General features: G+C 44.6%; 1 protein-coding gene across 4 annotated transcripts in view; it reads left to right on the top strand.

The window, feature by feature from the left end:
* The window catches only part of utrn (utrophin), a 169,993-nt gene that overhangs the window by 8,718 nt on the left and 137,467 nt on the right, over positions 1-23,808 (top strand). For 2 of the 4 annotated variants that reach the window (XM_053445856.1, XM_053445854.1), the window contains exons 1-15: positions 2,637-2,856; positions 10,687-10,748; positions 10,858-10,950; positions 12,214-12,291; positions 13,594-13,686; positions 14,178-14,350; positions 15,407-15,522; positions 16,111-16,271; positions 19,342-19,572; positions 20,936-21,117; positions 22,023-22,173; positions 22,421-22,540; positions 23,033-23,134; positions 23,303-23,410; positions 23,578-23,757. In XM_053445856.1, the coding sequence (XP_053301831.1) occupies positions 2,775-2,856; positions 10,687-10,748; positions 10,858-10,950; positions 12,214-12,291; positions 13,594-13,686; positions 14,178-14,350; positions 15,407-15,522; positions 16,111-16,271; positions 19,342-19,572; positions 20,936-21,117; positions 22,023-22,173; positions 22,421-22,540; positions 23,033-23,134; positions 23,303-23,410; positions 23,578-23,757 (1,932 nt within the window). In that variant the 5' untranslated portion in view covers positions 2,637-2,774. Of the gene's footprint in view, positions 1-2,636; positions 2,857-3,943; positions 4,202-10,686; positions 10,749-10,857; positions 10,951-12,213; positions 12,292-13,593; positions 13,687-14,177; positions 14,351-15,406; positions 15,523-16,110; positions 16,272-19,341; positions 19,573-20,935; positions 21,118-22,022; positions 22,174-22,420; positions 22,541-23,032; positions 23,135-23,302; positions 23,411-23,577; positions 23,758-23,808 lie in introns of those variants that run through there. The other 2 variants (XM_053445857.1, XM_053445855.1) reach the window with 2 other exon arrangements.

The raw sequence follows: 23,808 nt of genomic DNA, 5'->3' as shown, positions 1-23,808 counted from the left end.
CTCCCACTGTCTCCCAGTTCAGATATTGTGGCTCCATGTCATGCACCTCCACAAAGAGATTCTGTGTATTCTGACATGGGAACTTGCTTTCGGAGTCATTGGGTTGAGGCCTGTGGCATTGTGGGAGAACTGTGCTTTCCATTTCTTTCTCTTGGATGTTAGTTGGACCACTGACTCATCTGCTCTGTATGAATGTGTGTCTGTGTGTGTGTGTTTGTGAAGCACAACCACCACCTCTGAATGGTATGTTTTATGGAAAAATCCACCCTACAGCACATATAAATTAAGCTAATTTGATATTTCTTGAATTTCGTGGTCTTGCTAACTGGTTCGTGATGATCATAAAAGACTTCCCTTGTTAAAGAGGTGGAAATCCCAAACGTGCACCACCTCTACCAGTCGCCCTAAAGGACCATCATGCTTTGCTTACGGTGTGTGACTGACTGCTGCTGTTTGGTGACTAGTGAGGATCCCGTCTGAAAATCCAAATGGACAGTCAGGAAGGGAGGCTAAATGGAAGAGGCCACAACAAAACAGAAGTTAATTGCACCATTACATCACAAACTCCTGCAGCACATTGAACATCAAAGTGTGGCTGCACACTGGAAGTTTCCATTAGGGAGGCTGATTTTCTCTGGGTGGTAAATGGGAGGCATATTAAAAGGTATATTACGGGCATGTAACATGCTTTTCTCCCTCTTTCCTCTGATGTGTTACAAAAAGAAAGAAAACACAAAAGCCAACATTAGACACGATCTCCAGGTAAAATCTGGAGAATTGGCTCCAGAGTTTACCCAGAGTTTGACTTTCACAAGTTCCGCAACAAATCCACCTCTCGCACTATTCAGGTGAGAGATGAAGCAGCCGGCAGAGACAGGAAGTGACGTATTAATTCCACTGCAGGGATCACACATGATTTTGTAAACAGCGTCACCGTCCTCAGCTCTTATCACCACAAACTCTGTGGACATCATTCGTCTGTGACCTCTATGTTTATGTCTCGGCTTTTGCACCAGTAGATATTTGTGCTCACATCGATTTTTCCTGGATTTCTACGGAGGAACTGCGGAGTCCAGTATTTCCAGAAGTGATTTTCTTAGTTAGTCCTGATTTTCAAATACCAAACGTCAGTCATATTATGAAGAAACTGACATTTTAACAGTTGTAAGAAGACTCAGCAGTTACTTACAGATTTTAGGTGATTTGCCAAACTTGTACTTTCGCCAGTTTCCATTTGACTTATCTGGGGCTCATCTTTCGAAATTTAGAAGTTACTCCAGATGCCTCACTTTTTCCACATCTTCCACTTGTCATGTGGTCACGGTCTCAGTGTCACTGTCTGGTAACGTGACTGCGTGATGCAGATTTAACCTCCTTGTCTGTGATTAACTTCTAATAGTGGGATTGATCCATAATGAATAATGTTGGGTTATTAGTTCCAACTCCATGGGTTATTTGGACATTTTACATGATGCTGATTTCGTCGGTGGTCGCAATGGCAACATATGTTTTGGGTTAGACCCAAGAAAAGGCTTGACTCATTTCATCCAAGTGTTAGTCAGACGTGGGATATGGATATGGATATGTGTGTGTGTGTGTGTGTGTGTGTGTGTGTGTGTGTGTGTGTGTGTGTGTGTGTGTGTGTGTGTGTGTGTGTGTGTGTGTGTGTGTGTGTGTGTGTGTGTGTGTGTGTGTGTGTGTGTGTGTGTGTGTGTGTGTGTGTGTGTGTGTGTACACTCGTATAGCTTCATTCAAGCAGCTCGAAGATGGATTTTCTCTGGGTTGGTGTTCTAAGATGAAAACGGCTGCAGTGCCTTGGAAAGTCCCTCATGGTCTCTTGACTCCAAAGACCAGCCTCGCTCACCCAACCCAACCCAGCTACTGTAACTGGAAGGAAGTGGATTTAATTCACTCAGACCCTGGAGGCCGGTCACGAGTGAACCCGGGCTGGTATTCCTTCCTCTGCTTCCTCTATGAGATGGAGAGGAAGAGAGAAAACAAAACACAGGGAAGGGAACTTTCTCTTTATGTTTTTCAGTCCTCACTTTCCCTGTGCCCTCGCTTCCATGTCTGCATTTCAGCCTCTCCGTGGGAAGAGGGTTGTTTGCTCAGTTGCTCCTGATTGACTGAACATGTCGATGAGCAAATGGAACCTGTTCCACCGGGTCACAGGGCTGCATCAAACGCCAGCAGCACATGTCACACTTTTGACTCTAGATCCGGCAATTTCGTGATTCTGGGAGTTCTCTATTGTCATGGATTTCACTTTCGTATCAACACGAGAAAAGGAAGTGGCCGTAGTAGTGTAGAGTGTCCGCAGAGCTTTTTAAAGGTTCAGGTCATGGTGGGTCATGTTTATCTGCTGTCAGTTCCTGCAACGTGGGAGAATGAGCTGTGTCAGTGCTCTGTGTTTTCAGGGGAGAAGCAGCTGTCACAAACACACACAGACACACACACACAAAGACCCCCCCCCCCCGTCACCTGTCACTTTTAATTGAGAATTCCCTGTCACTAACTTTTCTCACCCTCCTGTTGAGCGGGTCTGTGATGTCACGTCGGACAGGCTGACCCGGCACCCCAGATAAACCCACCCTCCTGGCACACGCTCGATGAAAGCTCTCACACCTCTACTTCCTCTTTCTCTTTTTCTCTCCGTCTCTCTCAATCGCCCACCGCCACCGCCACCGTGTCTTCCTGTTTCCGCGTTTCTTGTATTTTTGTTTCTCTCTCTTTCTCACTCTCTCTTTTTATTGTAAAAAACATTCCTTTGCATCATGAATTTGAGTAAGTGGACCTCGTGGAGCAAGCGTAACTTTTTCAGAAGGAAGAGGAAGCATGAAAATAGTCCTGACGTGGGTAAGTGTGTGAGCACATCTGTCGTACATCACCGGAGGAATTTGACATAGAATTGTAAACATTGTATTTCTGGAAACTTAAGCTGTTTCTCCCTTTTAAAGAACAAATGCAATGAGCAGCCACTGTTTTTACTTTTGTCGAGGAGGGTCTTTAAACCAAACTAAACGCCCAAATGATGCTCGAGATGATTGTCCGGCTCCACAGCAGTTAGATTCTGATTTGTTTTTGAGCTTTTTTTTATCCTGCAATTTCCTGTGTCTGTGTGTTTTTTTAAGTCTAAGGAAATTTTACTTCCTCACTTAGTTACTACTCTGTCAATAGTGTAACTTGTAGAAATTGTTGAGATGCAAAACTTCATTTTATAGGGAAATATACTGTGGGGGACATGTTCTGTCATAAGTCTTTTTGTATCTAAGGAGTTTTATTATGATGCTACTGGTCACTGTGTCATCAAAAAAAGCTTTTTGTTATGTATTACAAGTTTTTACTTGATATGAGAAAAGAGCATTATAATCCCTTAATTTCAATGTGAACCCTGACGTTAGATATTGTTAATATTTTGACATTCAGACATTACGATGGTCCGGATCTTTCTGAATTTGACTTCAATATTCCTGCCACACAGTGCATGCTACACACGTGATATTACTTCTTAGTAAAACCTTTCCACCCTGCTACTCTAAATGCTAGTCTTATCTAAAACAAGTCAGTGTATCTATTTTAAATGTGTTTCATTGCTCTCAGGCAAGATCCTGTGTAGGTGCAGGATCAGAAAATGGTTGAATCTCAATATTTGGTTATGTCGATTTCCAGCAAATACAGAAAAGTAAGCCAAGGCCTTCATTCCACCTCATCGTCCTGTGTTGAGTCTGTTAGTGCTCTGATCTCGGCCCGATACTCGTCTCTTTGTCTCCATCATGTGCCAGCATTTGCCTTCTGTCCCCTGTTGCACGCAGGGATGGTGCTGAACAGTGTTTATCTGTGCTCGTCCCCTATCTCACAATGCAGTATGATTCCCCACCCCTGGCCTGCCCTGTCCTGTTCTGTTCTGCCCCCGTTCTGTTTCCCTTTCATTGGCAGTGTCCCTCTTTCCCTCCCCTCTCTCACTCTCTCCCCATCTCTCTCCCCCCCTCTCTCTCTCTCTCTGCTGTTGCATTCTTCTGATCTTTTCCTCCCTCACTGGTCAAGGAGTGACAGAGGAGAGAGGAGGAGAGGGTGGCAGGAATGTCCAACTCAGTTTTGTGCTGATACTCCTGGACTTTACCTCTTTGCTTCTGTGGCCTGTTTGGTTTGAGTTTGCGGAGCCGACAGTGAACGATGGCAGAATATGGGCTCAAACCCCGAGGTAGGAACTCTGAAAGGTGTGGGACACAGGTCTTGGTGGCAGCTAGGTGTGCCACAGGTGGTGGATTAAGGTGAAGTTGACTCAGGCTGCAAAAGCTTGTGACACAATCTGTGTATTTTTATAGCTTGTCTGCAGTCTTATCAGGATAGGCTATGAAGGCACTGTCTTATTTTCTCAAGTGGGTGGTCAGTAGCTTGACTACTTGTCCTTTTGTGATGAGGGATTTACCAAAGTTCACATTCTCGTTTTTAAATAGATAAAAAAGAACAAACCTCTGACTCATAGCTTCAAACTGGTACTGGTTGTTTTTGGACTTTTATAGACGGGCATAAAAAACTGTGAGAAAAGCCAATAATTCTAGATTTTTAACACGTGTAACAACAAAATAACGTTTTGATTGGATTGCTCGGATGATGTGGAAGCCAATCAAACTCCTTAAAAGTGTTTGTCTTCTCTCTCTTTCCATCCCCATCTCCTTCTTTACGACCCGCCACAGTGATTTACAGTTTGCATGTTGTACCTCTGGTTGGCGAAGAGCCCTGGCGTGCTGCTCACAGTTCATCAGAACACTCTCTGACTCCACTAAATTCCTGCACCCCCCCCTCGCCTCACCAGTACCCCCCCACTCTGATTTCCCCAATGCACGCACCTCGCAGCGGTGTTTTTCAAGCTCGCTAAGTGGGGATATGGGTTAATCTCTCTGGACGCACGGTGTGTTTTGCTTACAAATTCCCAGATCTTGAGTGAGGGAAGAGTGTCAACAAGGCTGCGCCGGCTGGGACAAGCTTAGACAAGTGACCACCGGAGGGAGGAGGGAGGAATGCGTGGGAAATGATAGGAATTCTGTGCATTCCTCCCAACCTACGGAGTCACAATAATTCACATTTACACCAACAAACTGTGAATAGGATTAAGTCGTGTGCGTGCGTGCGTTTTTGTGTACATAAAGGGGAAGGTGAGAGTTTGTGAGAGGGAGTGTAAGTGGAGCATTAAACGATGTTTGACGTGAAAGTCCATGAGTGTGTGTGTGTGTGTGTGTCCTGTGTAAGGATTGGTGCCCTCCAACATGCTGTGGGTGGCGCCCGCGCTGAAAGACAAGACAGCCAACAGCTGAGCCTCCTTCCAGATCGCCATCAAGGTGAAGTTCACGCTTTACGAGCGCGGCCTCTTCTGGAGAGGTGTTTAATTGCCGATCCAAGGGTTTCCCTTTAATGGACCTTAAAAAACAACCCATGAAAAGCAACATTCTCAGGTCATAGACTGTGTACAAAGATGGATGACGCGTCTCCACTTCCCCCAAAGTGACCAGAAATGAGGCCTAAATATTCAATCTGCACCAAATTGCACACACTCATAAACATCACTTCCCTAAATGTGCCTGATTATTATTTTTTTTTACAAGATCCGTGAAATGGGAAAATTATGAAAATGTAGCTGAACATTCTATCTCGCAATGTTAAAGAAAGCCAAATGTATTCCTGGATTTTCATGGTGATCTGTTGAGTAGTTTTTGCGTAATCCTATTACCTAATAGACATGTCGACAAACAAAAGCAGGCGAAAACCCTTTTGTGGAGGTAATAAAAAGAACACTTGTATATACATCAGTGTGATTATTTGACATTCGCCCATTCCTTACATGGAGGAGGCAGGATTTATGACCCATACTGCAGCCAGCCCCCAGGAGGCGATGGAGACACTCTGGCTTCACTTTGTGGGGAAGCTGTCATATCGTCCATCGTCCATGCTGTCTATGTTTCAGACACGCATCCCATTGGTTTCGTGCCAGTTACCTCATCTTGTACTGGGGTTAAATGTTGTGGTTGTCATGTTAACAGTGTTCATTCAGTGGTCACACACATTTTAAAACTTCATCAAAACTCTCACCAGGAAGATCTTATAAGATTTGTTTAAAGGGTCGAGCAGAACTTGGTTAATTGCTGCTCGCTGCCGCTCTCTTGGAAACATTTGTCTCAGCTCCGACCTCTCATGTTTACTGTTTGACGCTGCCGTGGTAACCCTGATGGTTTGTTTGATTTTCACCTCGGTGCGCCCCCCCCCCTCTCCCTGCTGTGTGGTCACAGCTCTCTCCACCTGTGAGATGGAAGGATATACTGGTACACTGTATATTTAATGTGTTCACAGCTCAGAAACATTTGTGTTCCTTAATTTTTTTGGGTAAATATCTTGCCCAGTTATGTCATATTTAGTTTTTATGCCTCATTTTTCTTAATTTTTGTCAACACTGGGTCAAGAAAATAGGGCAGAAGTCTGACAATTTGATAGATTGTGTTCACATTTAATACAAATTTACTTGTAACTAAATTTCCTTCGGGGCGTTATGGAGAATTTGTAGCCTTAGCTGTGTTTGCGTTCATTTATCTTTTTAACTGAAACTCTAGTGTCAATAGTAAACTCCTCAAACAGGCTGTGAATGTAAATGTTCGAGGTCACAGAGAAACATCCGTCATGTAAGTTATTAGAAAAGTGAGATGATTTGTCTTTTTCTGTCAGGAAGGGAATCCTGCACTTAACTTGAAGCACTGACACTGTGATCTTCATGCTGTGGTGTGAGTGTGTGTGTGCGTGTGTGTGTGTGTGTGCGTTTGTGCACTATATTGAAAGCATGTGTGTGCTCACTGAGCTGTGACAAGATACCAGCGGGATTGCTTGTCCTGATGCAATCGCTACTTCCTGTTTGGCTGTTGAGGAAGAGGAACGTTTGTTTCTCAGCAGACTCACTGTACATGACTCGGCATATGTGCGTGTGTGTGCGTTTGAGTGTGTGTGCGTGTGTGTGGGTGTGTGTGGCTCAGTTATGTGATGTATGATGACTGATTATTTGACCGCGGTTCAGTATTTGCTGTGCAAACAAAGTGCCGGTGACTCTTGCGTCACAGTTTGTTCGTTTCAACTCACTGGGCTGATGGGAAATCTTAATCATATGACCAAGTAACCAATAAAGACTGTTTCCCAGTAAGGGCTTACCAGTGTTACTAGACTGCGACATTTAGGTGTGTGCATATATATATTAATAATCATACAAATTAATAACATAAAGTAACATATGACATAAAGTACAATGTGAAAAGATGCAAGTAGACATGCGAAGTGGCATAGGTGGACATGTGTTATGGTGTTTTCATGCAGAATACTGACTCCTTACAAAGGGTATTTTTTTTTTATCTCTCTCTTGCACCACACACACACACCACTCCTTTTGATCCCTCCTGCAGTAAGACATTCCTGTGCTGTGGTGAGTGGGAGCAGCGTGTATGAATCAGGTGTATTGTGGTGTTAAGGTGGTACGGGGCAGAGCCCAGGAGACCTGAGCCTGCAGGGACCCTCCTCCCAGAGGCCTCGGAGGCCCTCGGCAGGGTGCTGGTAAAGCTGTAAGAGCAGGAGGCCTCCACATGGGGAAAATTGATATCAATGGTGTTGAAAGCATACCTGTAGTATACCCGTCCTGATCCTCGTGAGCAGCTTTTTTAAATGTAACTCTCTCTGGCGACCTCTCTACATCTCTTTGGCCCCACCTCCTTGTTTTTCTTTTCAATTTTCTTTAGTCTTGTTTTGTCTTGTGGTCTGCCTGTCTGTCTAACCTCCTCACGCCCTGTCTGTCAGGACACGTACCATCATTCCACCTGTAACTTAACCAATGTGATTTATTGGGCCCCCTTCCATGGCACCCACCTTTTTCAACACAACTCCTCCTTAGTCTCCTGTGCCCTTCTTTACATCGTCTTCACTGCCACCTTTCTAGCCTTCACCTCTTTGTCTTCCTCGCCTCTTAAGAAAGAATCCTTCAGGTTTATGTGGAAAAATGGGTCAGTATACTCTCAGGAGGGCCTTTAACACTGTTATGGTTCAAAGCACTTTATAGACCAAGACACAGAGAAGATGACTCCGTGCAAGTGCATCGCCGTGAAGGCAACTAGTCACTTCTGCTTTTGTCTTCACTGAAGAATCTCACCTTTCCTGTCGTCTCTTTCCACTTGGATAACTCCTCCTAGCTGTTGCCCCCTGTCTCATACTTCCTGACGGCTGCATCCCTCAACATTTCGTAGAATTTATAAAATATTATTGTCAATTTCCTGCTGTGACAGGCACAGGAAAAAGAAATAGAATACTCCATCCAAGGTATGAAACATTAAGATTAAATGGAAATTGCAGAAACGTCCTCCTGATCTTTCAATTCAAGTTAGTTTTATTTTTGTAGCCCAAAGTCACAGGGCCCTCAAAGAGACTTACAATATATAGAGTACTGCACGATTAATCGTATTAAAATCATGATTTTTAATCCACAGATATAACTTTATTAAAGATTCCACTGCATTTTAATAAGGGACATCAGCTGCATCAAAACAAATTCTTTCTCCCAAAGAACCTAAAGAACCAGTCAGTGGCTAACTTCCCCTCCTGTTCACTTTCAATCTGTGTCAGCGAGGAGGCAAATAAAATATTTGCTTCCTGTGGTGACGTAAATCTTAGCGTAGATTTCATCTTTGGTGAACTCTGACCCTCAACACATCTGTGAGCGTGCCTTAATGCCACTTTATCTCTGCTTTCTACCACAACTAATAAAAAAACAATGACATGAATCCAGAAGAAATAATGGGAGAGGATTCTACGAAAGAATTTAGCATCTTACCTTTATTTTTAGTACTTTGAGTCAAATAAGGAAAAAGTCGCAATAAACACGCCTCTCTTCCACCAGCGTTTATCTCACCGCCTCACCTCTTCACCTCCCTCACCCCCGTCACCTCTGGCCTCCTCCTGCAGTACATTCTTGTTTTTTATGCTTCTTCTCACCCAGCCCGAGGCTACACACACTCACACACACACTCACATAGTACACACACCCCAAACAAAGAAGCCCACGACTGCTGGGGCTGGTGATCATAACCCTTGACCCTTTGTTCAGTTCATGGTGCTTTACACAGCTGCTAGTTGAATGACAATGGCAGTTTAACGCTCATATACACTAGTAGCCCCTCTCTCCACCCCCCTGCGTCAGTGTCAGACCTCAGTCTGCGGTGCTGTGACTCGTTCCATCAGGTGTACGAATGTGAAGCAGTCTGACAACTTAATCAGCTGGTTATTTAGGAGGCTACAGGGAGGCCATGAGAATAAAAAAAAGAAGAACTAAACTTGTGCAACGCGGCTTTTTAGTTTTCACATCCCTGATGACCCAATAATGTGTCATGATTCAACTAGACTTGTATGTATCTGCAATTACTTGATAAACTGGTCTAGAGTTTAATGAACCAGCTCTACTTTGTATACCCTTTCAGTGTTTATTACATTACTGTGTCTTTGTAAAAAGTCTGTAAGGGTCTGTCCTGTTTAATATTATTTTTTTCTACTGCAACTGACAAGTACTGTTTGTGGAGCAGTAAAGAATTGATTTCCTCCAGTGTAGCATTAGCTACTGTTAATTAAAATGCCAGCAATTGCCAATATTTTGGAATCTCCAGCAAGAAAAACGTTACTATACTGTTAAAAACTTAAAGGCTCTTGTATTTTTCCAGTGGCTGCACTTCAACACCTATTTTAAGGAATTCATTGTTTTGTAATCTTATTCATATGTATTTGTGTCCTTTTTATATTGATGATATCAAACTTGATAATGACAGAAGTTCAGTGGCAGATAATCTAAGCAGTCAATCAAAGCCCAGGCATCAGAAATGGTATTTGAGGAGGAAAAATGGTTGCCGGTTTATTGCTCACATCTTTGAAGCTGTAACCACAGAATCCTTTGAATCATTTCTATATCTCCATTGATAAATCATGTCTGACCATTAACACAATCTCTGCCACCACATTTAATTTTCAGTTACGATTCAGAAAACAATAATCTTGAGGTTTAAATACAGTCGGCTGCTTTCCTCCATATTCTTTGAAGTGCCGGACAAAGTCAAAAGTTAATTTTCTGGAGCAAAATCTAAGGCTTGTTATGTGCCACCCTGATCCATTACAGGAGGCAGCCGTCGCCCGGGCACATCAAAGCTGCTGAGCCTCTGCCTGACACACAATGAGGCCTTATTAGAGCCATGTCTGAGAGAACAGAGGAGGAGGAGCAGGGGGGGGAAGAAAGGAGTCCAACGGGAAGAGAATGTGGAATATTTGCAGAATTAGATCCAGAAACCAGGGGAGCATTTTAAAGGACGTGTGCAGCTTCTTTGTTTTGACGTTGTAGTGACCTCCACTTTTAACACTGAGCAGCTTCTGATTTTCTGTGCACATCATCCAAATAACCCAGTTTACCCTCAGGTTGCTGCTGCAATTTTCTAATGCTCCATCCACACTAATCACGGGGCTTTTAATGGTGATGCCTCCTGCTGCAATTACTATTTAGCAGCGTGTCAGTGTGAATTCAGACAGTTGGTTCACAGAGTAAAACCAGTGGTAATGGACTTTGCTGTCATTATGCGACCGACCCTGCCGACTGGACACGCGTTGACCCATCTTCTCTCTGCTCCACAGACGAGCACGATGCAGTACAGAAGAAAACGTTCACCAAATGGATCAATGCACAGCTCTCCAAGGTAACGTAAAACAAAGATGATTACATGGTTGATTCGTGATGTAAACTCTGTGACTCTCATCCTTGGTGTTAACTTTAAAACTCACCATTGAAACTGTCATCTCTAACAGACGGGGAAGACGCCCATCAAAGACATGTTCTCCGACCTGAAGGACGGGAAGAAGCTGCTGGAGCTGCTGGAGGGTCTCACTGGAACTGTCCTGGTGAGTTTGTGTAGAAAAGCCTCCAGAGTTCTAACATTTTAAAGAATGCAGTCTGCCGTTTAAAATTCCCCCAAAAGATTTGTTGGGTTTCCTCCGTCTGTTCCTCACTGACAGTGGGTGAGAGGTGGGTCACACTGTGGACGGGTCACCAGAGTTTCACAGGCTCGACATGTGGAGACAAACAAACGTCTTTGCTCACATTCCCACTTGCAGACATGTTAGGTCTTTGAACTTTGGGAGGAAGCCGGAGAAACCCCCCACACAGACACGTGGGCACCATGCAAACTCTGATCAGTTTCAGCACTATTGATTTATCTTATCAATACTTCTGCATTTCAAACAGTGGCTGAAAACTTTGACACGCTCTCTGAGTTGGTCTGCATGTGGAACTGTTTATCTTGTGTTTAAACAAGTGTTTACGCACTTGAGTGTTTTCTAATCAAGCTGGACAACTTTGTAATATATAGAGTTTAAAGTTTGCTCTGGCTGCTGCATCCTCCCAACCCACAACAAAAACATGCCTTAACTCATGTAAAGTCCAACTTAATGTCCAATGTAAACATAATAACCCCTCACTAATATGTTTAACACAACAAGCTCTTTATCAGAAAACAGCTGATAAACAAACATTTTCAAAATCATTTTAATAGGCAGAATCCATATTATTTCATGTACATTGTCTGTGACCGACCATTTTTTGTTTTATTGAATATTCCTCATTTATCACTGTCACCTCCCCGTCACCTCTTAAACAGCTTATCTGCTTTCCAGCACCTGTAGCTGTACAAAGTGCCACATATCTCTGTGCTATACATACAGACCAACACGCACATACACACGCACACATACTCTCTGATGCCAGAATACTGATTCTATAATTAGGTGCTAATAAGTGGTTGGGAGTATGTGAAGAAAGGGATTTGCCGTTGGCATCTCTCCATCCTGCCATTCTTTCCACGAGTCGACCTGTGGACACTGCTGATAGGATAATGGCTGGATGATTGTACAGTGAGAGAAACTCTGCTGAGTGATGGCACAGCTTTTGTCCATCCAGCCACGAAAACCTTTGTACAGTTTACTCCTAGGTTTGTTAATATGTTGCGCACAATGTTAATACTTTTTTTTTTTCTGATGTCAACAAATCACTAGATGCATTTTTACAAACTGTCAGAGTTTCCTTTAGGCTTCTTAATCTCTCATTGATTGGCTGATGAACAGTGATCACGCAGCCGGCTGATTTCTGCTGTATTTCCTCTTCCTCAGACCAAAGAGCGAGGCTCCACCAGAGTGCACTCTCTCAACAACGTCAACAAAGTACTTCAAGTCCTGCATCAAAATAATGTGAGTACCTGTTCTGGTGCTGTTGGTGGATGCTTTTAGCTAAATTACAGATATTAGAGTCTCTTTAATCCTGTGGCACTTTGGCCAAAGAGTGTGTCAGGGTTTTTTATTTCAGCTACACAGCATAGGCAGAAAGAGGGAACTGTAATGAACCATAAAATATGTGCTGTTGTGTTTGCTTGAAATCATTGATACCTGTCACACCTCCTGTAAATAACCAGGACTACTTGTTCTCCTCTGGGCTTTTATCTGACTGTGTCAGTTTGTCTACAACTCGTCTCTCCTCCTCTCTGTGTACAATGCCTGGTCTTAATGCCTTGACCTTAGCAGCGGGAGATAAGGGGCAGGGAATGCTCGTGAGGACTAGCAGAGGCTGGAGTTTGCCTGTAACCCCTGCTGGTTTCTCCCCATACAAGAGCCACAACAATCAGCTGCCAGTTAAAAAGCCTGGGATCCCATGAGCCTTTTCAGTCTGCTGACTGGAAATAATGGCTTCCAAATAAATAGTAAACTTAAAACTTCTTGAGTTTTCTAATAAATGTTGAGAAACCACATTTATTACCAAGGAAGTTGTGTTTTTATCCTTCAGTTTGTTTGTTTGACAGCAAATCAAAACTTTGTGTACTTGAAAAAGCATTTCAACCTGTGGAGTCTTCTTTAGACCAAGACACACACAATTATATTGGATTAGACAGATTCCTATATGACGATAAGCCTTAAGTCAATCTTTCCCCATTTAACCCCCTTTTTATACTTATGTATTTTTTGTATAAGTTCATATTTTCCTATTTTTTCCCAGTTGGCTGTGCAGTCTAAGCAGGTTGTGAAGGTCCGAGCTAAACATGAAGTGCTGGATGATTCTTCTTGCTTCAAAAGCTTGTTTTGGAATATTCAAGTTTAGAGACGTGCACCCGGATGTAACTGTATATGCTGCAGACCGAGACCCTGAATAAAGAGAGAGAAGTGATGGTGTGTCTGGTTTAAGCTGATTGGGAGTAGAGGCAGTTCGTCAGAGGTCAACTCTGACGAAGCGAGAGAGGTCACTTCATAGCTTGACCAGACACTTGACCTTGTGTTCCACTCTGTGCCTTGATCCTGTCTCGAATATTTATATGTAATCACAGGACACTTTGACCTCACCTCGTATAATTAGCGTGACAGGCCTGCAGACTCACTTGAGAGGAAGCCTTGGAGTGGTGCACTTAATGTGCTTTAATCCCATGTTTGGTAAAAGTGCTGAGAGCGGAGCCTCATTAAGAGCTGGAGCAATATTGATGTCTCCTTGGCTGCCTCCTCCTTCAGGTGGATCTGGTGAACATAGGAGGGACGGATATTGTGGATGGGAACCACAAGCTGACCTTAGGCCTCATCTGGAGTATTATCCTTCACTGGCAGGTGAGCACACGCACACACACACACACACACACACGCACACACACACACACGCAAGCACACACACACGCAAGCACACACAAACGCACGCACACCTTCTGGCTTTCCCACCACATCCTCCACACAAAGACTCATCAATGTTTGCTCAGTCAACTCACCGATGTCCCAGAGGGATCAACATACAGATGAGGGAAAATGGTTTTTGTTGTGCACTCATGCGTGCATGTAAACACACTTAATCATCCACTGCTTTGTGCATCTGACCTGTTGAAATGTGATTGCGAGCGGCTGCTCAGAGGAAAATAGTTAATCAAGAGACTTTGTTAAAAAATGGTCGCGTCTTTCATCACTCTTTCATTACTGCTAGTTTACATTAAAGGGTGTTTGAGGCCACAAAACACAGACACCTGAACGCACCTCCAGGGGGGGCTATCACAGGACATTCAGGCTAAAACATGGTGTAAATGTTTTTTTAACCCATTTTTTATTTGTAGGTAAAAGACATCATGAAGGACATCATGTCCAACCTGCAGCAGACCAACAGCGAGAAGATCCTGCTGAGCTGGGTGCGTCAGTGCACCAACTCCTACCCAGAAGTCAACGTGGTGAACTTCACCACCAGCTGGGCCGACGGGCTGGCTCTCAACGGCATCCTCCACCACTTCAGGTGAGGAGAAACGTCTCCATGGCAGCGGCATGTTTCACCGCTGTGACCTGATGAGCCTGAATGAAGGTCGAAGTTTATCTGTCTCCACTCGTGTCATGTGTGTCAGGACTCTGCTGCAGCTGTACTGTGAAATGAATCCTCTGCTTCAGGTCGACATCACATCCTTGATATCTGCACTTTGACTCTGAATGTAAATCATGCTGAGCACAAGCAGGAATCTGTGACTGAGTGTGTGTGAGATTGTGAAGATGCCCGGGCCGGGCAAGTGGTGGAAGGTCAGGTTGACAGTTCAACGCCTGCCCGCTCTGTGTACACTGCTTGACTTACTCTGTTTACGCCTGCCATGTCACACTGTGTCTGTTGTGTGTGAAAGAAAGAGACGGGCGAGGAGTGTTTTGGGTGTTTTCCCCCCTTTGAGTAACCCCTTGTCCTTACCAGTGACATGCATGTACACACACACACACACACACACGCACAAGCACACACACTGTGAGAAAGGCCAGTGTTGGTTTAGACCTGGGCCGGGGTTTAGGTGGATCAGTGAACCCACACATTCCAAACCCGGATGGCCTCAACACAAGTCCCCTCCGTACCACTCGTCTGTTTGCAGGACATTTATATCTAAATTATATAATTGTGGTATGTAAAAAAATATTTTGATGAAATTTTATTTGTGTTTGTTTGACAGAAGCTGTGGATCTGAACAATGATATTGATATTAATTCATTCAGATGAGGGAAAAGTGTTTATTTTCTTATTCTGTGGGTATACACATAATTTTTTCTTGTCTTGCCGAATAAGTGCGTTCATCTGAGTGTTGCATTTCTATCACTTCGAATCGGAACCAATTTAAAACCTGTGTCTGCAGCAGAGTCAGTTGGGAGTAAATGCAAATTCTATCCATTCCAATCGCAGACAAAAGAACGATGTCAGTGTGTGTCAGTGGGTTTTTTGATCTGTGGAAAAGCGGCGTCAGTGGTGTGATCTTTAGGAAACTTCCAATGACACAGTCACCATGTTGCTGTTCTCATGCCGTCTGTTCTCTTGTGTTCTCAGACCGAACGCCTTCAGTTGGGATCAGGTGGTCAAGCTGAGCCCGGTGGAAAGACTGGAACATGCCTTCACCGTAGCCAAAGACCAGCTGGCTATTGTGCGGCTGCTGGATGCTGAAGGTACTAACACACTGTATTTATCTGGACAAGATCGACTCTAGAAAGTTTCATGAAAATGACAATCACCACCTTTAATAGTAGTCCCTGAAAAGTAGAAATCGAATAGGGAAATACTTTATTTTTCTTTTTACTCTTTGCAAAATTCCCTCATATTAAAACATGGTCCACACTCACAAAGCCGTCCTTCATGTCCTGCCAGCAGTCGGATGAACCCACAGGGGAGAAAGTAACTCCGTGTTGTCTTTGGCTCAGAATTTCTAAGAAACTGTGTTTGCTCAGAATGTTTTTCTGGTTTATGTTGCACCTGTAGTTGCTCATGTACTTAAGCTTCATAAATACAGACAGTTTTTTTAATGTCATGACCCAGGGGCGGTTACACCTGACTCTGACGCTCTCCGTATGATTATCAACCGCTGCCTTGCTCCATCTGCCGCGCTGCCTTTCTCCTCGTGCAATCTTCTCCCCTTTATCTCCCGCTCTCTCGCTCCCTCCCTTTAATTTGTATGTCTGATCTACTGCTGCCCTACATCCACCATCTTTCCACCATCTTTCCTCCCCCCCCCCTCTCTCTCTCTCTCTCTCTCTCAGACGTGGCGGTGCAGCTCCCAGATAAGAAGTCCATCATCATGTACGTGACGTCTCTGTTCGCGGTGCTGCCCAAAGATGTGAGCATGGAGGCGATCAGGGAAGTGGAGACGCTGCCACGCAGATTCAAATCGGAGGACTCGGGTCCGGGCCTCAGCGCTCAGGTAAAATATACAGTGTGTTACAGTAGCTACCCTCATGTGATAAGAAACACCAGGGTACTAGAGTAGATTCTAATTTTAGGAACAAGTTGGTTGCACACTGGACCAAAGGGAGAATCACTCTACTACTCTCACCATCTTTAAAACTTCTCACACAGTCCACTGCTGCATCTGTTTTTGAAGGTTTCAAAAGTCAATGTCCAGGCCTCCTCCCTCCTCACCTGTAAGTCCCTCCAGTACCTCTCCGACCTCCTCCACCCCTGTACTCCACCTCTGTGGTTCTCAGATACAGGTTTTTAAATATGGTTTTCCTTGCTTATATTAAGCTAAATATTTGTTTGCCGTGGTATTAACCCCAGCAAAAATAAAGTCACATCAGCTCATTTTTAAAACAGCTGTTGAGTTGTGGCTGCAAAACAAAAAAAACAAAACCTGAACCCGTAAGTGCTTCAACCTTTGCTGCTGCGTTCTGCTCCTGATAACGTTCAGCGTGAAGGCCACACAACACGGTTCTGTGCGAGCGCAAGGAAAAAATTGCAAAGTCTCTCATTGTGCGTTGCCAGATACTATGAGTCACTCCCATTCTGAAAAAGCCATCTCCTTCCTTCTCTCCAGCGCCGCTCATGAAAAACACAGCGGGCGCTGGGGGAGCAGGGCCGTGACTCACCACTCTGACATTAGCCAACAGAGCGAGCCGCGTGCTGCTGGAAACACAGAGCTGAAAAGGGGATGGAAGGAAATGTGGGAATGAATTGGTGAGAGAGGGAGTGTGTGTGCCGAGAGTTGACAAGGAAAGTTACTTGGGCATTAAACATGTCTTTGTGCGGGCGGGCGAGGGGCTTTGGTATGCCACGCGTGATTTATATGGACTTCTCTGCTGTTTCATTAGCTTGCGATCATAATCTATGCTTGGTCCTGCTCCTTTTCTTTACATCCAGTTTCATTGTAACCAAAAACAGTACATTTAATTCATCAAATTGATTTGAAAATAAATGAAGTTGCAGCCCCTCCCAGTCTAATTGTGCTCGCTCCCTTTCCATCCCATACAACCCCTGGGGCAGCTCTTTTTAATGGCTCCTAGTCAGAAAATCCAGGAACCACCTCCCCAACTTTTCATCGTCCGTGGGCACATATTTCACCCGCCATGGAACGAGTGCTGGAAAAGTCTTTCTAAGGAGCGCTCTGATTGGTCCAACGCAGGGTTTACTTTCCTGGAGCGCTCTCTCTCCTCAAAGGGCGAGATGCTGAAACCGGGAGGAGGAGAAATAAAGGCTCTTTGTATTAGATGCTGTTGTTTGGTTCCCCTCCTGAAGTTTGAGATTCATAACAAAAAGCTCCATGATGTGATGTGTGTTGATTTTAGTAATTTGGTTATTTCTTCCATGCTTTGGCATTCTGGAAATTCTTGTATTTTAGATGTGATGTAATGTTATTGCATTGCCATCTCTCCGAGTTGTTACATCCCTGATGATTAGTGCACTGGCATATGCACGGTAATATATGACAAGCCCCAGAATCCCAGCTGCAGGAGTGATGAATGCAGGGATTGAGTCGAGCGAATCATCTGGTGATAATAAAAGGTTCTGTTGAGCGCGGCCACAGCTATTTTACAGCCATTCAAGTCAATAAATAGACCAAGGCTGCAGTTCTCTCTCTCCCTCTCTCTCTCCCTCTCCCTCTCTCTCTCTCTCTCTCTCTCTCTTTCTCTCTCTCTCCAATGCCTCTTTCTCTCTCTCTCTCTGTGTCGCTCTGTCTCTGCTCCAGCACGGGGGGGGGATTCACTCGCAGCATTTCTGACTCTTACTCCAAAATATTCAAAAGGTCATAGAATATTTTCAGCAGGTGACCTTTTCCTTGAGTTTGCCGCTCACACATTAGAGCTTTGTAACTTCAGCCCTGTTAAACAAAGGTCCGTTTGACTTGTTACTGTACTGGTCCCTACACACCCATTAGCAATTCTGTCATCTTTGACTCGGCCCGGCTGCCGCTGCACAGATTTCTGTCTCCTCTTCGTTTCAGCTCCAGACAGATTTGTCGAGCCCTGCCAGCCTTGTTTTAGATGGAAACATGGGACAGTTCAGTGACAGGACATCGCACGTCCACATGGTGTTCAACAATATTATGAGGTTGCTCAATTAGATATGGCTGAAGCTGAATTTTATAGTGGTTAGAGTCAGAGTACCTCCTCTACACGTGCCCTCCACTGTCTGTTTCTGTATCCGCTTGATGTATTTGTCTGTAATCAGTGAAAACCTTGAGCTTGGGTCGGGTTCAGACACGAAAGCAGCATGCCTGATGGGGTGGGTTAGTTTTCTGTCCAGCTTGGTCGGGTCGGACAGAAAATTGTGGCCCGAGCTGCTCTCTAGTTGAGATAATTGCTGTTTTGGGAAGTTCTTGATGAAGGACACTACAATAACTGCCTCTACACATGCTTGTTTGCTTTCCTTGTGTTCCTGATGAGATGAAGAGATGAACACGCTCTTCCCCCTTTCTCCTTAGAACAATCATTTCCTTCTCTCTAACAGTACACCCAACTCTACATGTTGATATTACTTTGTTTCAAGCTCACTGCTGTTCCTAGAATGGGGATTGACCTTCCCAGCGTGCCAGGACCACCTCCCAGCATGCCATAATAGGGCCGCAGTTGTTTTTACTTCTTAACTGAGAGAGGACAGGCCGCTCTGCATGCTCCAGAGCTGCACTGGCCCCTCCTAGATGTCTGCTTCTATTTTAAAACTCGTCATCTGATGTTGACAAATGAAATTCCCAGTAAAATAGTCAAATGGAGGTTTTGGGAAATTGAATGTTTGATAGGAATTGTGGAATCTGAGTCATTTAGATTTTCAGGTTTGTGTTTTTTAATGTGACCATGTGACTGGGACTTATTAAAGAAGCAAAAAAAAACGTTTTCAATTTAAAAACAATAGATTTGATCCTGTCTAATGGTAAAGTAAAATGCTGTTCGTAAAGTGCTTAATTTTTTGTAATGTATTGCTCTAAGACAATACAGTAATTATCACACACACAATGTAAAGACAGTGTCCAATCACAACCTGCCTCATGTGTGTCTCAGAGTGTAAAGATGCAGGAAGCAGGCAGCAGCCCCCGGCCCGAGACCCCCGGCACGCTGACGGAGACGGAGGGCGAGATGGAGGACAGCCGGCCCGAGGTGGACCTGGACAGCTACCAGACCACCCTGGAGGAAGTTCTGACCTGGCTGCTGTCGGCTGAGGACGCCCTGCAGATCCAGGACGAGGTGTCGGACGACGTGGAAGACGTCAAGGATCAGTTTCACACACACGAGGTAGGAGGAGAGGAGCGGCGCGACTTATGTCATGCAGAAGTGCAAACACATGCAGGCACATGTATATGGAAGTAACAATGACTGTGCTGTTTCACCTATGGACAGAATGATGAGTTGTTAAGTGGTTCTCAAAGGTTAGTGGGTGAGAGTCTAAAATCTTAAAAAACAAGATTCTCAATAAACTGTCCTAATGAATATTGTGTATCAGTTTGCAATAACACATTATATTTAGATATAAGTGTCAAACAATACCTGGCACAGATACCTGACATACATTATGTCTGACTAGCACACCTGGTTTTTGTCTTAGAACTGTCACCCTCCACGTTTGACTCTGACATATAGCATAATAGCATTCCACAGATAGAGGCCTCCCACAACCTAGAGTACATGTTCCGTACATGTCGTGAATGTCAGGAATTCTGCTCGGTACAGTGGCGCAGTAGCACCCCATGGTGCCCCGGCCCAGTACTCCCTTGCCCGAGAAGGTGCAGTCGCAGGGTCTGTGCCTGTGCATGTGTGTAGAGGGGCTTTGGCAGGATTCCCTTGGCTGAGATGTGAATATTTGTGAAGTCTAATGTCTGGAATCCAGGTCAAAGCAGAAAGCTGGTAGTGAGACGGGAGAGCAACAAGACTCAAAAGCCTCTTTAACAGCCAGGCTTTTCAAGAGGTCTGAAAAAATCAATCCCGTTTGTTTCGGCCTGGTTGTTCGCGGACTTACTCCAGCTTCTCCAGCAAAGCCTCATTAAAAACAATGGGCTCAGAGGTGCAGTCAAAAATGCTTACTCATCCAGAGAAAAGGACAATAACTCAATTCATTGGCCTTATTTTGCTCACTACAAGAACCAGTAAATAGCAGCCCCTCTAAGGAGCTAAGAAGCAGCCAAATTCCTTCACATTTGCTCTTTATTCTGTTTCTTCTTGAGGCGTTTTTCTCTCCTCTTCTGTTGTGCAATTGGCCCCAGTTGGCCACTTGAGTTCACCCCTCAGTGAGCGCTCACAGGCAACAGGCACTCATACAAGGCTGATGCCCAGCACCTCTGCAGGGTGTTTTTAACTGTTACACCGAGTGACGTGAGAGGGCAGAGGGAGAGAAACCAATCCAGATGTTAGTCTGCTGGTGCCAAGTGCCAACATGGAGCCCCGGATTATATAACCAGTATGTGGCCAGGGAGTTAAACTGAATCTGGGTAAAGGTATGTGGTTAGACAATGTCTCCCGTAACTTAACTTAACCTTATATTAAAGTTTATTATCTCATCTTTTGTTTTGTTCTTAGTACGCAGCTCCACGTTTCAAACTTTCAGAGTTAAAGATTTGCTGTCAGTGTTTCCCCTAACCTTTTAATCCTCCTCCCCCCACAGGCCTTCATGATGGAGCTGACAGCACACCAGAGCAGTGTGGGTAATGTGCTGCAAGCTGGTAATCAGCTGATCGCACAGGGCAACCTGACTGAGGAGGAGGAGGATGAAATCCGGGAGCAGATGAGCCTCCTCAACTCCCGCTGGGAGAGCCTCCGAGTGGCCAGCATGGACCGACAGGCCAGGTAGATACACACACCCACCCACCCACACACACACACCCACACACACACACACACACACACACACCTGTTTAAAAAGGCAGCAACTCTGGTACGGATACCCCATTTTAGTCTGGACAGGCAGAAACTGAGATGTTTGGAAACTAGACTCACAACCGGTTGTGTCTTTTCAGTCATGACATAGCCTTCACTTATTCGTCAGGCTCCTGTCACATGACCCCTGTTTTGGAAGAAAACAGCTGTCATTATGGATGAAAACTGATGGTGTAGACAGAGACGTTTTAGTTGATAACAATTTAACTTGAGCTTTAATCCTACAGTGGTAATAAAACACCTTTGCTTAGTGTCATTTCTCCCTCAAACTCGAAAAGATTCAATTAGTTTTACAGTGTAGTGTTCAGGGCCCTCGCATCATGAGCCACTAATTCAAGTGGAGTTAAATTTCCTCTGACTCACTGTTGGATCTTTCATGTTTATGAGTTTTCCTGTGTTTAAGTCTGCAAGCTGTGTGAAGGTGACACCTGATAAGCCTCCCAAGGCCTCACAAGTCGTCCGCTCAATCTGGGTTATCAAGGTTTATGATGCTTCAGATACACACACCCACTCACACACCCACTCACACACACACATTCACAAAGTTGTTCGTAAAGCGTATTTATGATGTCTACTCGAGTATTTGTTGACCCTGATCTAAAATGTACGTTCCAGTTTGTGGCACGACTCGTTGTCTGTGGAGTCCGAGCTCAGCATTGTCACTCCCTCAGTCTTTGTGCCTCTGTCAGATAACCAGCCCAACAGGCTGTTTCACCTCAAAGTTTATTCAGCCGATTGTTTTTATTCCCCGTCTACCTCCACACACCCAGTCCGCTGTCGGCCTTTGTCCCAACTCTAACCTTCTCTGTCCCCAGGCTCCACGAAGTCCTGATGGATCTTCAGCAGCAGCAGTTGCAGCAGCTTTCTGATTGGCTCACCAAGACTGAAGAGCGAATCAGGAGGATCGAGACAGAGGCGACGCCTAAAGACGTGGAGCTCTACCAAGAACAGATAGAGCTGCACAAAGTAAACACAGATTTCCCCTTGAAGCCTTTTCTGTTTTGGATGAATTTAGTCATTGGAGAATTGTAATTGATTTAACATGGATACGATCAAGTAGAAAAATATCCTGGTTTGTTTCTCTAGTTTTTCCAAATTGATGAAATACAGATTTTTGGCTACTTTTGCGTCTTGTAGTGTAAAGATGTTGATGTTCTGTTAATGGCCAATTTGTGACCTGTGCTGAATTTTACTATTTGTGTTTTCTGTTCAGGAGCTTCAGAACGACCTGGAGGCCGAGCAGGTGAAGGTGAACTCCCTGACACACATGGTGGTCGTGGTGGATGAGAACAGCGGTGAGAGCGCCACTGCTGCCCTGGAGGAGCAACTACAGGTAAGTTGACAGACTGATTGCTGTGGTTTGGCTCCTAATTTGTGTTTAGGTCAATTAATGACTCAAATTTGATTGTTGCAAAGGGTTTTTCTTTGGCGGTTGACCAAGTGATGGACTAGTGACCTGTCCCCTTTCGTCAGCTGAGATTGGCTTTATTCCTCCCACTACTGCTAAAAGATAAAAACTTATTATACTGCCTTTATGTATGAAAAGAGATATCGTCCATTTCAAACGATATAACAGTCATTGCCCACATGCTTCCATACTTCCTTTTCGTTGGCATGGTTGTTAAGCAATGCATCTATCAGTCTATATACATTTATATATTATTTCTACAAAGTGAACGACTGGTACCGGGCACCATTAGTTTTATATGGATTGATTTTGTGCTTGTAGATATTTTCTTCCTGTCTATGACCTCTGGTGTAAAACCTTTACCACGCCGTTGCTCCTTCTTCTTCTTCTTAGTTTCTGTCTTTATCCCACATTCAGACATTGGGTGAGCGCTGGGCAGCCGTGTGCCGCTGGACGGAGGAGAGGTGGCACAAGCTGCAGGACGTCTTCATGGTGTGGCAGCAGCTTCTGTCGGACCAGGTAGGACGGCGCCAGAAATGCATACAGGCAGGACACATGTCGATCTGCCTGACATGCACAAAACAGTCCATGAACCCTTTTATCTGTGTTGGAAATATGTACCTGACTTCTGAACTCAGACGACTCTAATTTGTGACATTAAAAGCTGCTCTCCCACCTCCTCTGCAGAGTTTGTTTCGAGAGTGGTTGGCAGAAAAAGAGGAGGCTCTGAGTGAAGTTCAGACCAGCAACTTTAAGGACCCGGGTGAAATGAATACCAATGTGCGGCGATTAGCAGTAAGTAGAGTCCCAGTCTTGGTATAATTGCTATGCTGCAATTTAAGCATCTACTCTGAAATATAATGTATCGCTAAACTGACCAACAGATAATTCAACGCCAGCTGTAGCAGTCAAACAATAACTGGTCATTTTGCACGTTAATCTCTTTTAATTCAATCGTCTAGATTTTAAAGGAAGACATGGAAAAGAAGAAGAGAACTCTGGACCAGCTGTCTGATGAGGGACAGGACGTGATATCTCTGCTGCGGAGTCCTGAGGCAGGAGCCAAGATCGAGGTGGACACAGAGGATCTGGCTCATAGATGGGACAACCTGGTGCAGAGGCTGGAGGATTGTTCCTTCCAGGTGTGTGTGTGTGTGTGTGTGTGTGTGTGTATATGTGGGTTTGTGTGTGTG

The sequence above is a fragment of the Pleuronectes platessa genome, chromosome 17, assembly GCF_947347685.1.
Source record: "Pleuronectes platessa chromosome 17, fPlePla1.1, whole genome shotgun sequence".
NCBI classification, from domain to species: domain Eukaryota; kingdom Metazoa; phylum Chordata; class Actinopteri; order Pleuronectiformes; family Pleuronectidae; genus Pleuronectes; species Pleuronectes platessa.
This window is presented reverse-complemented; position numbering and strand designations above follow the sequence as displayed.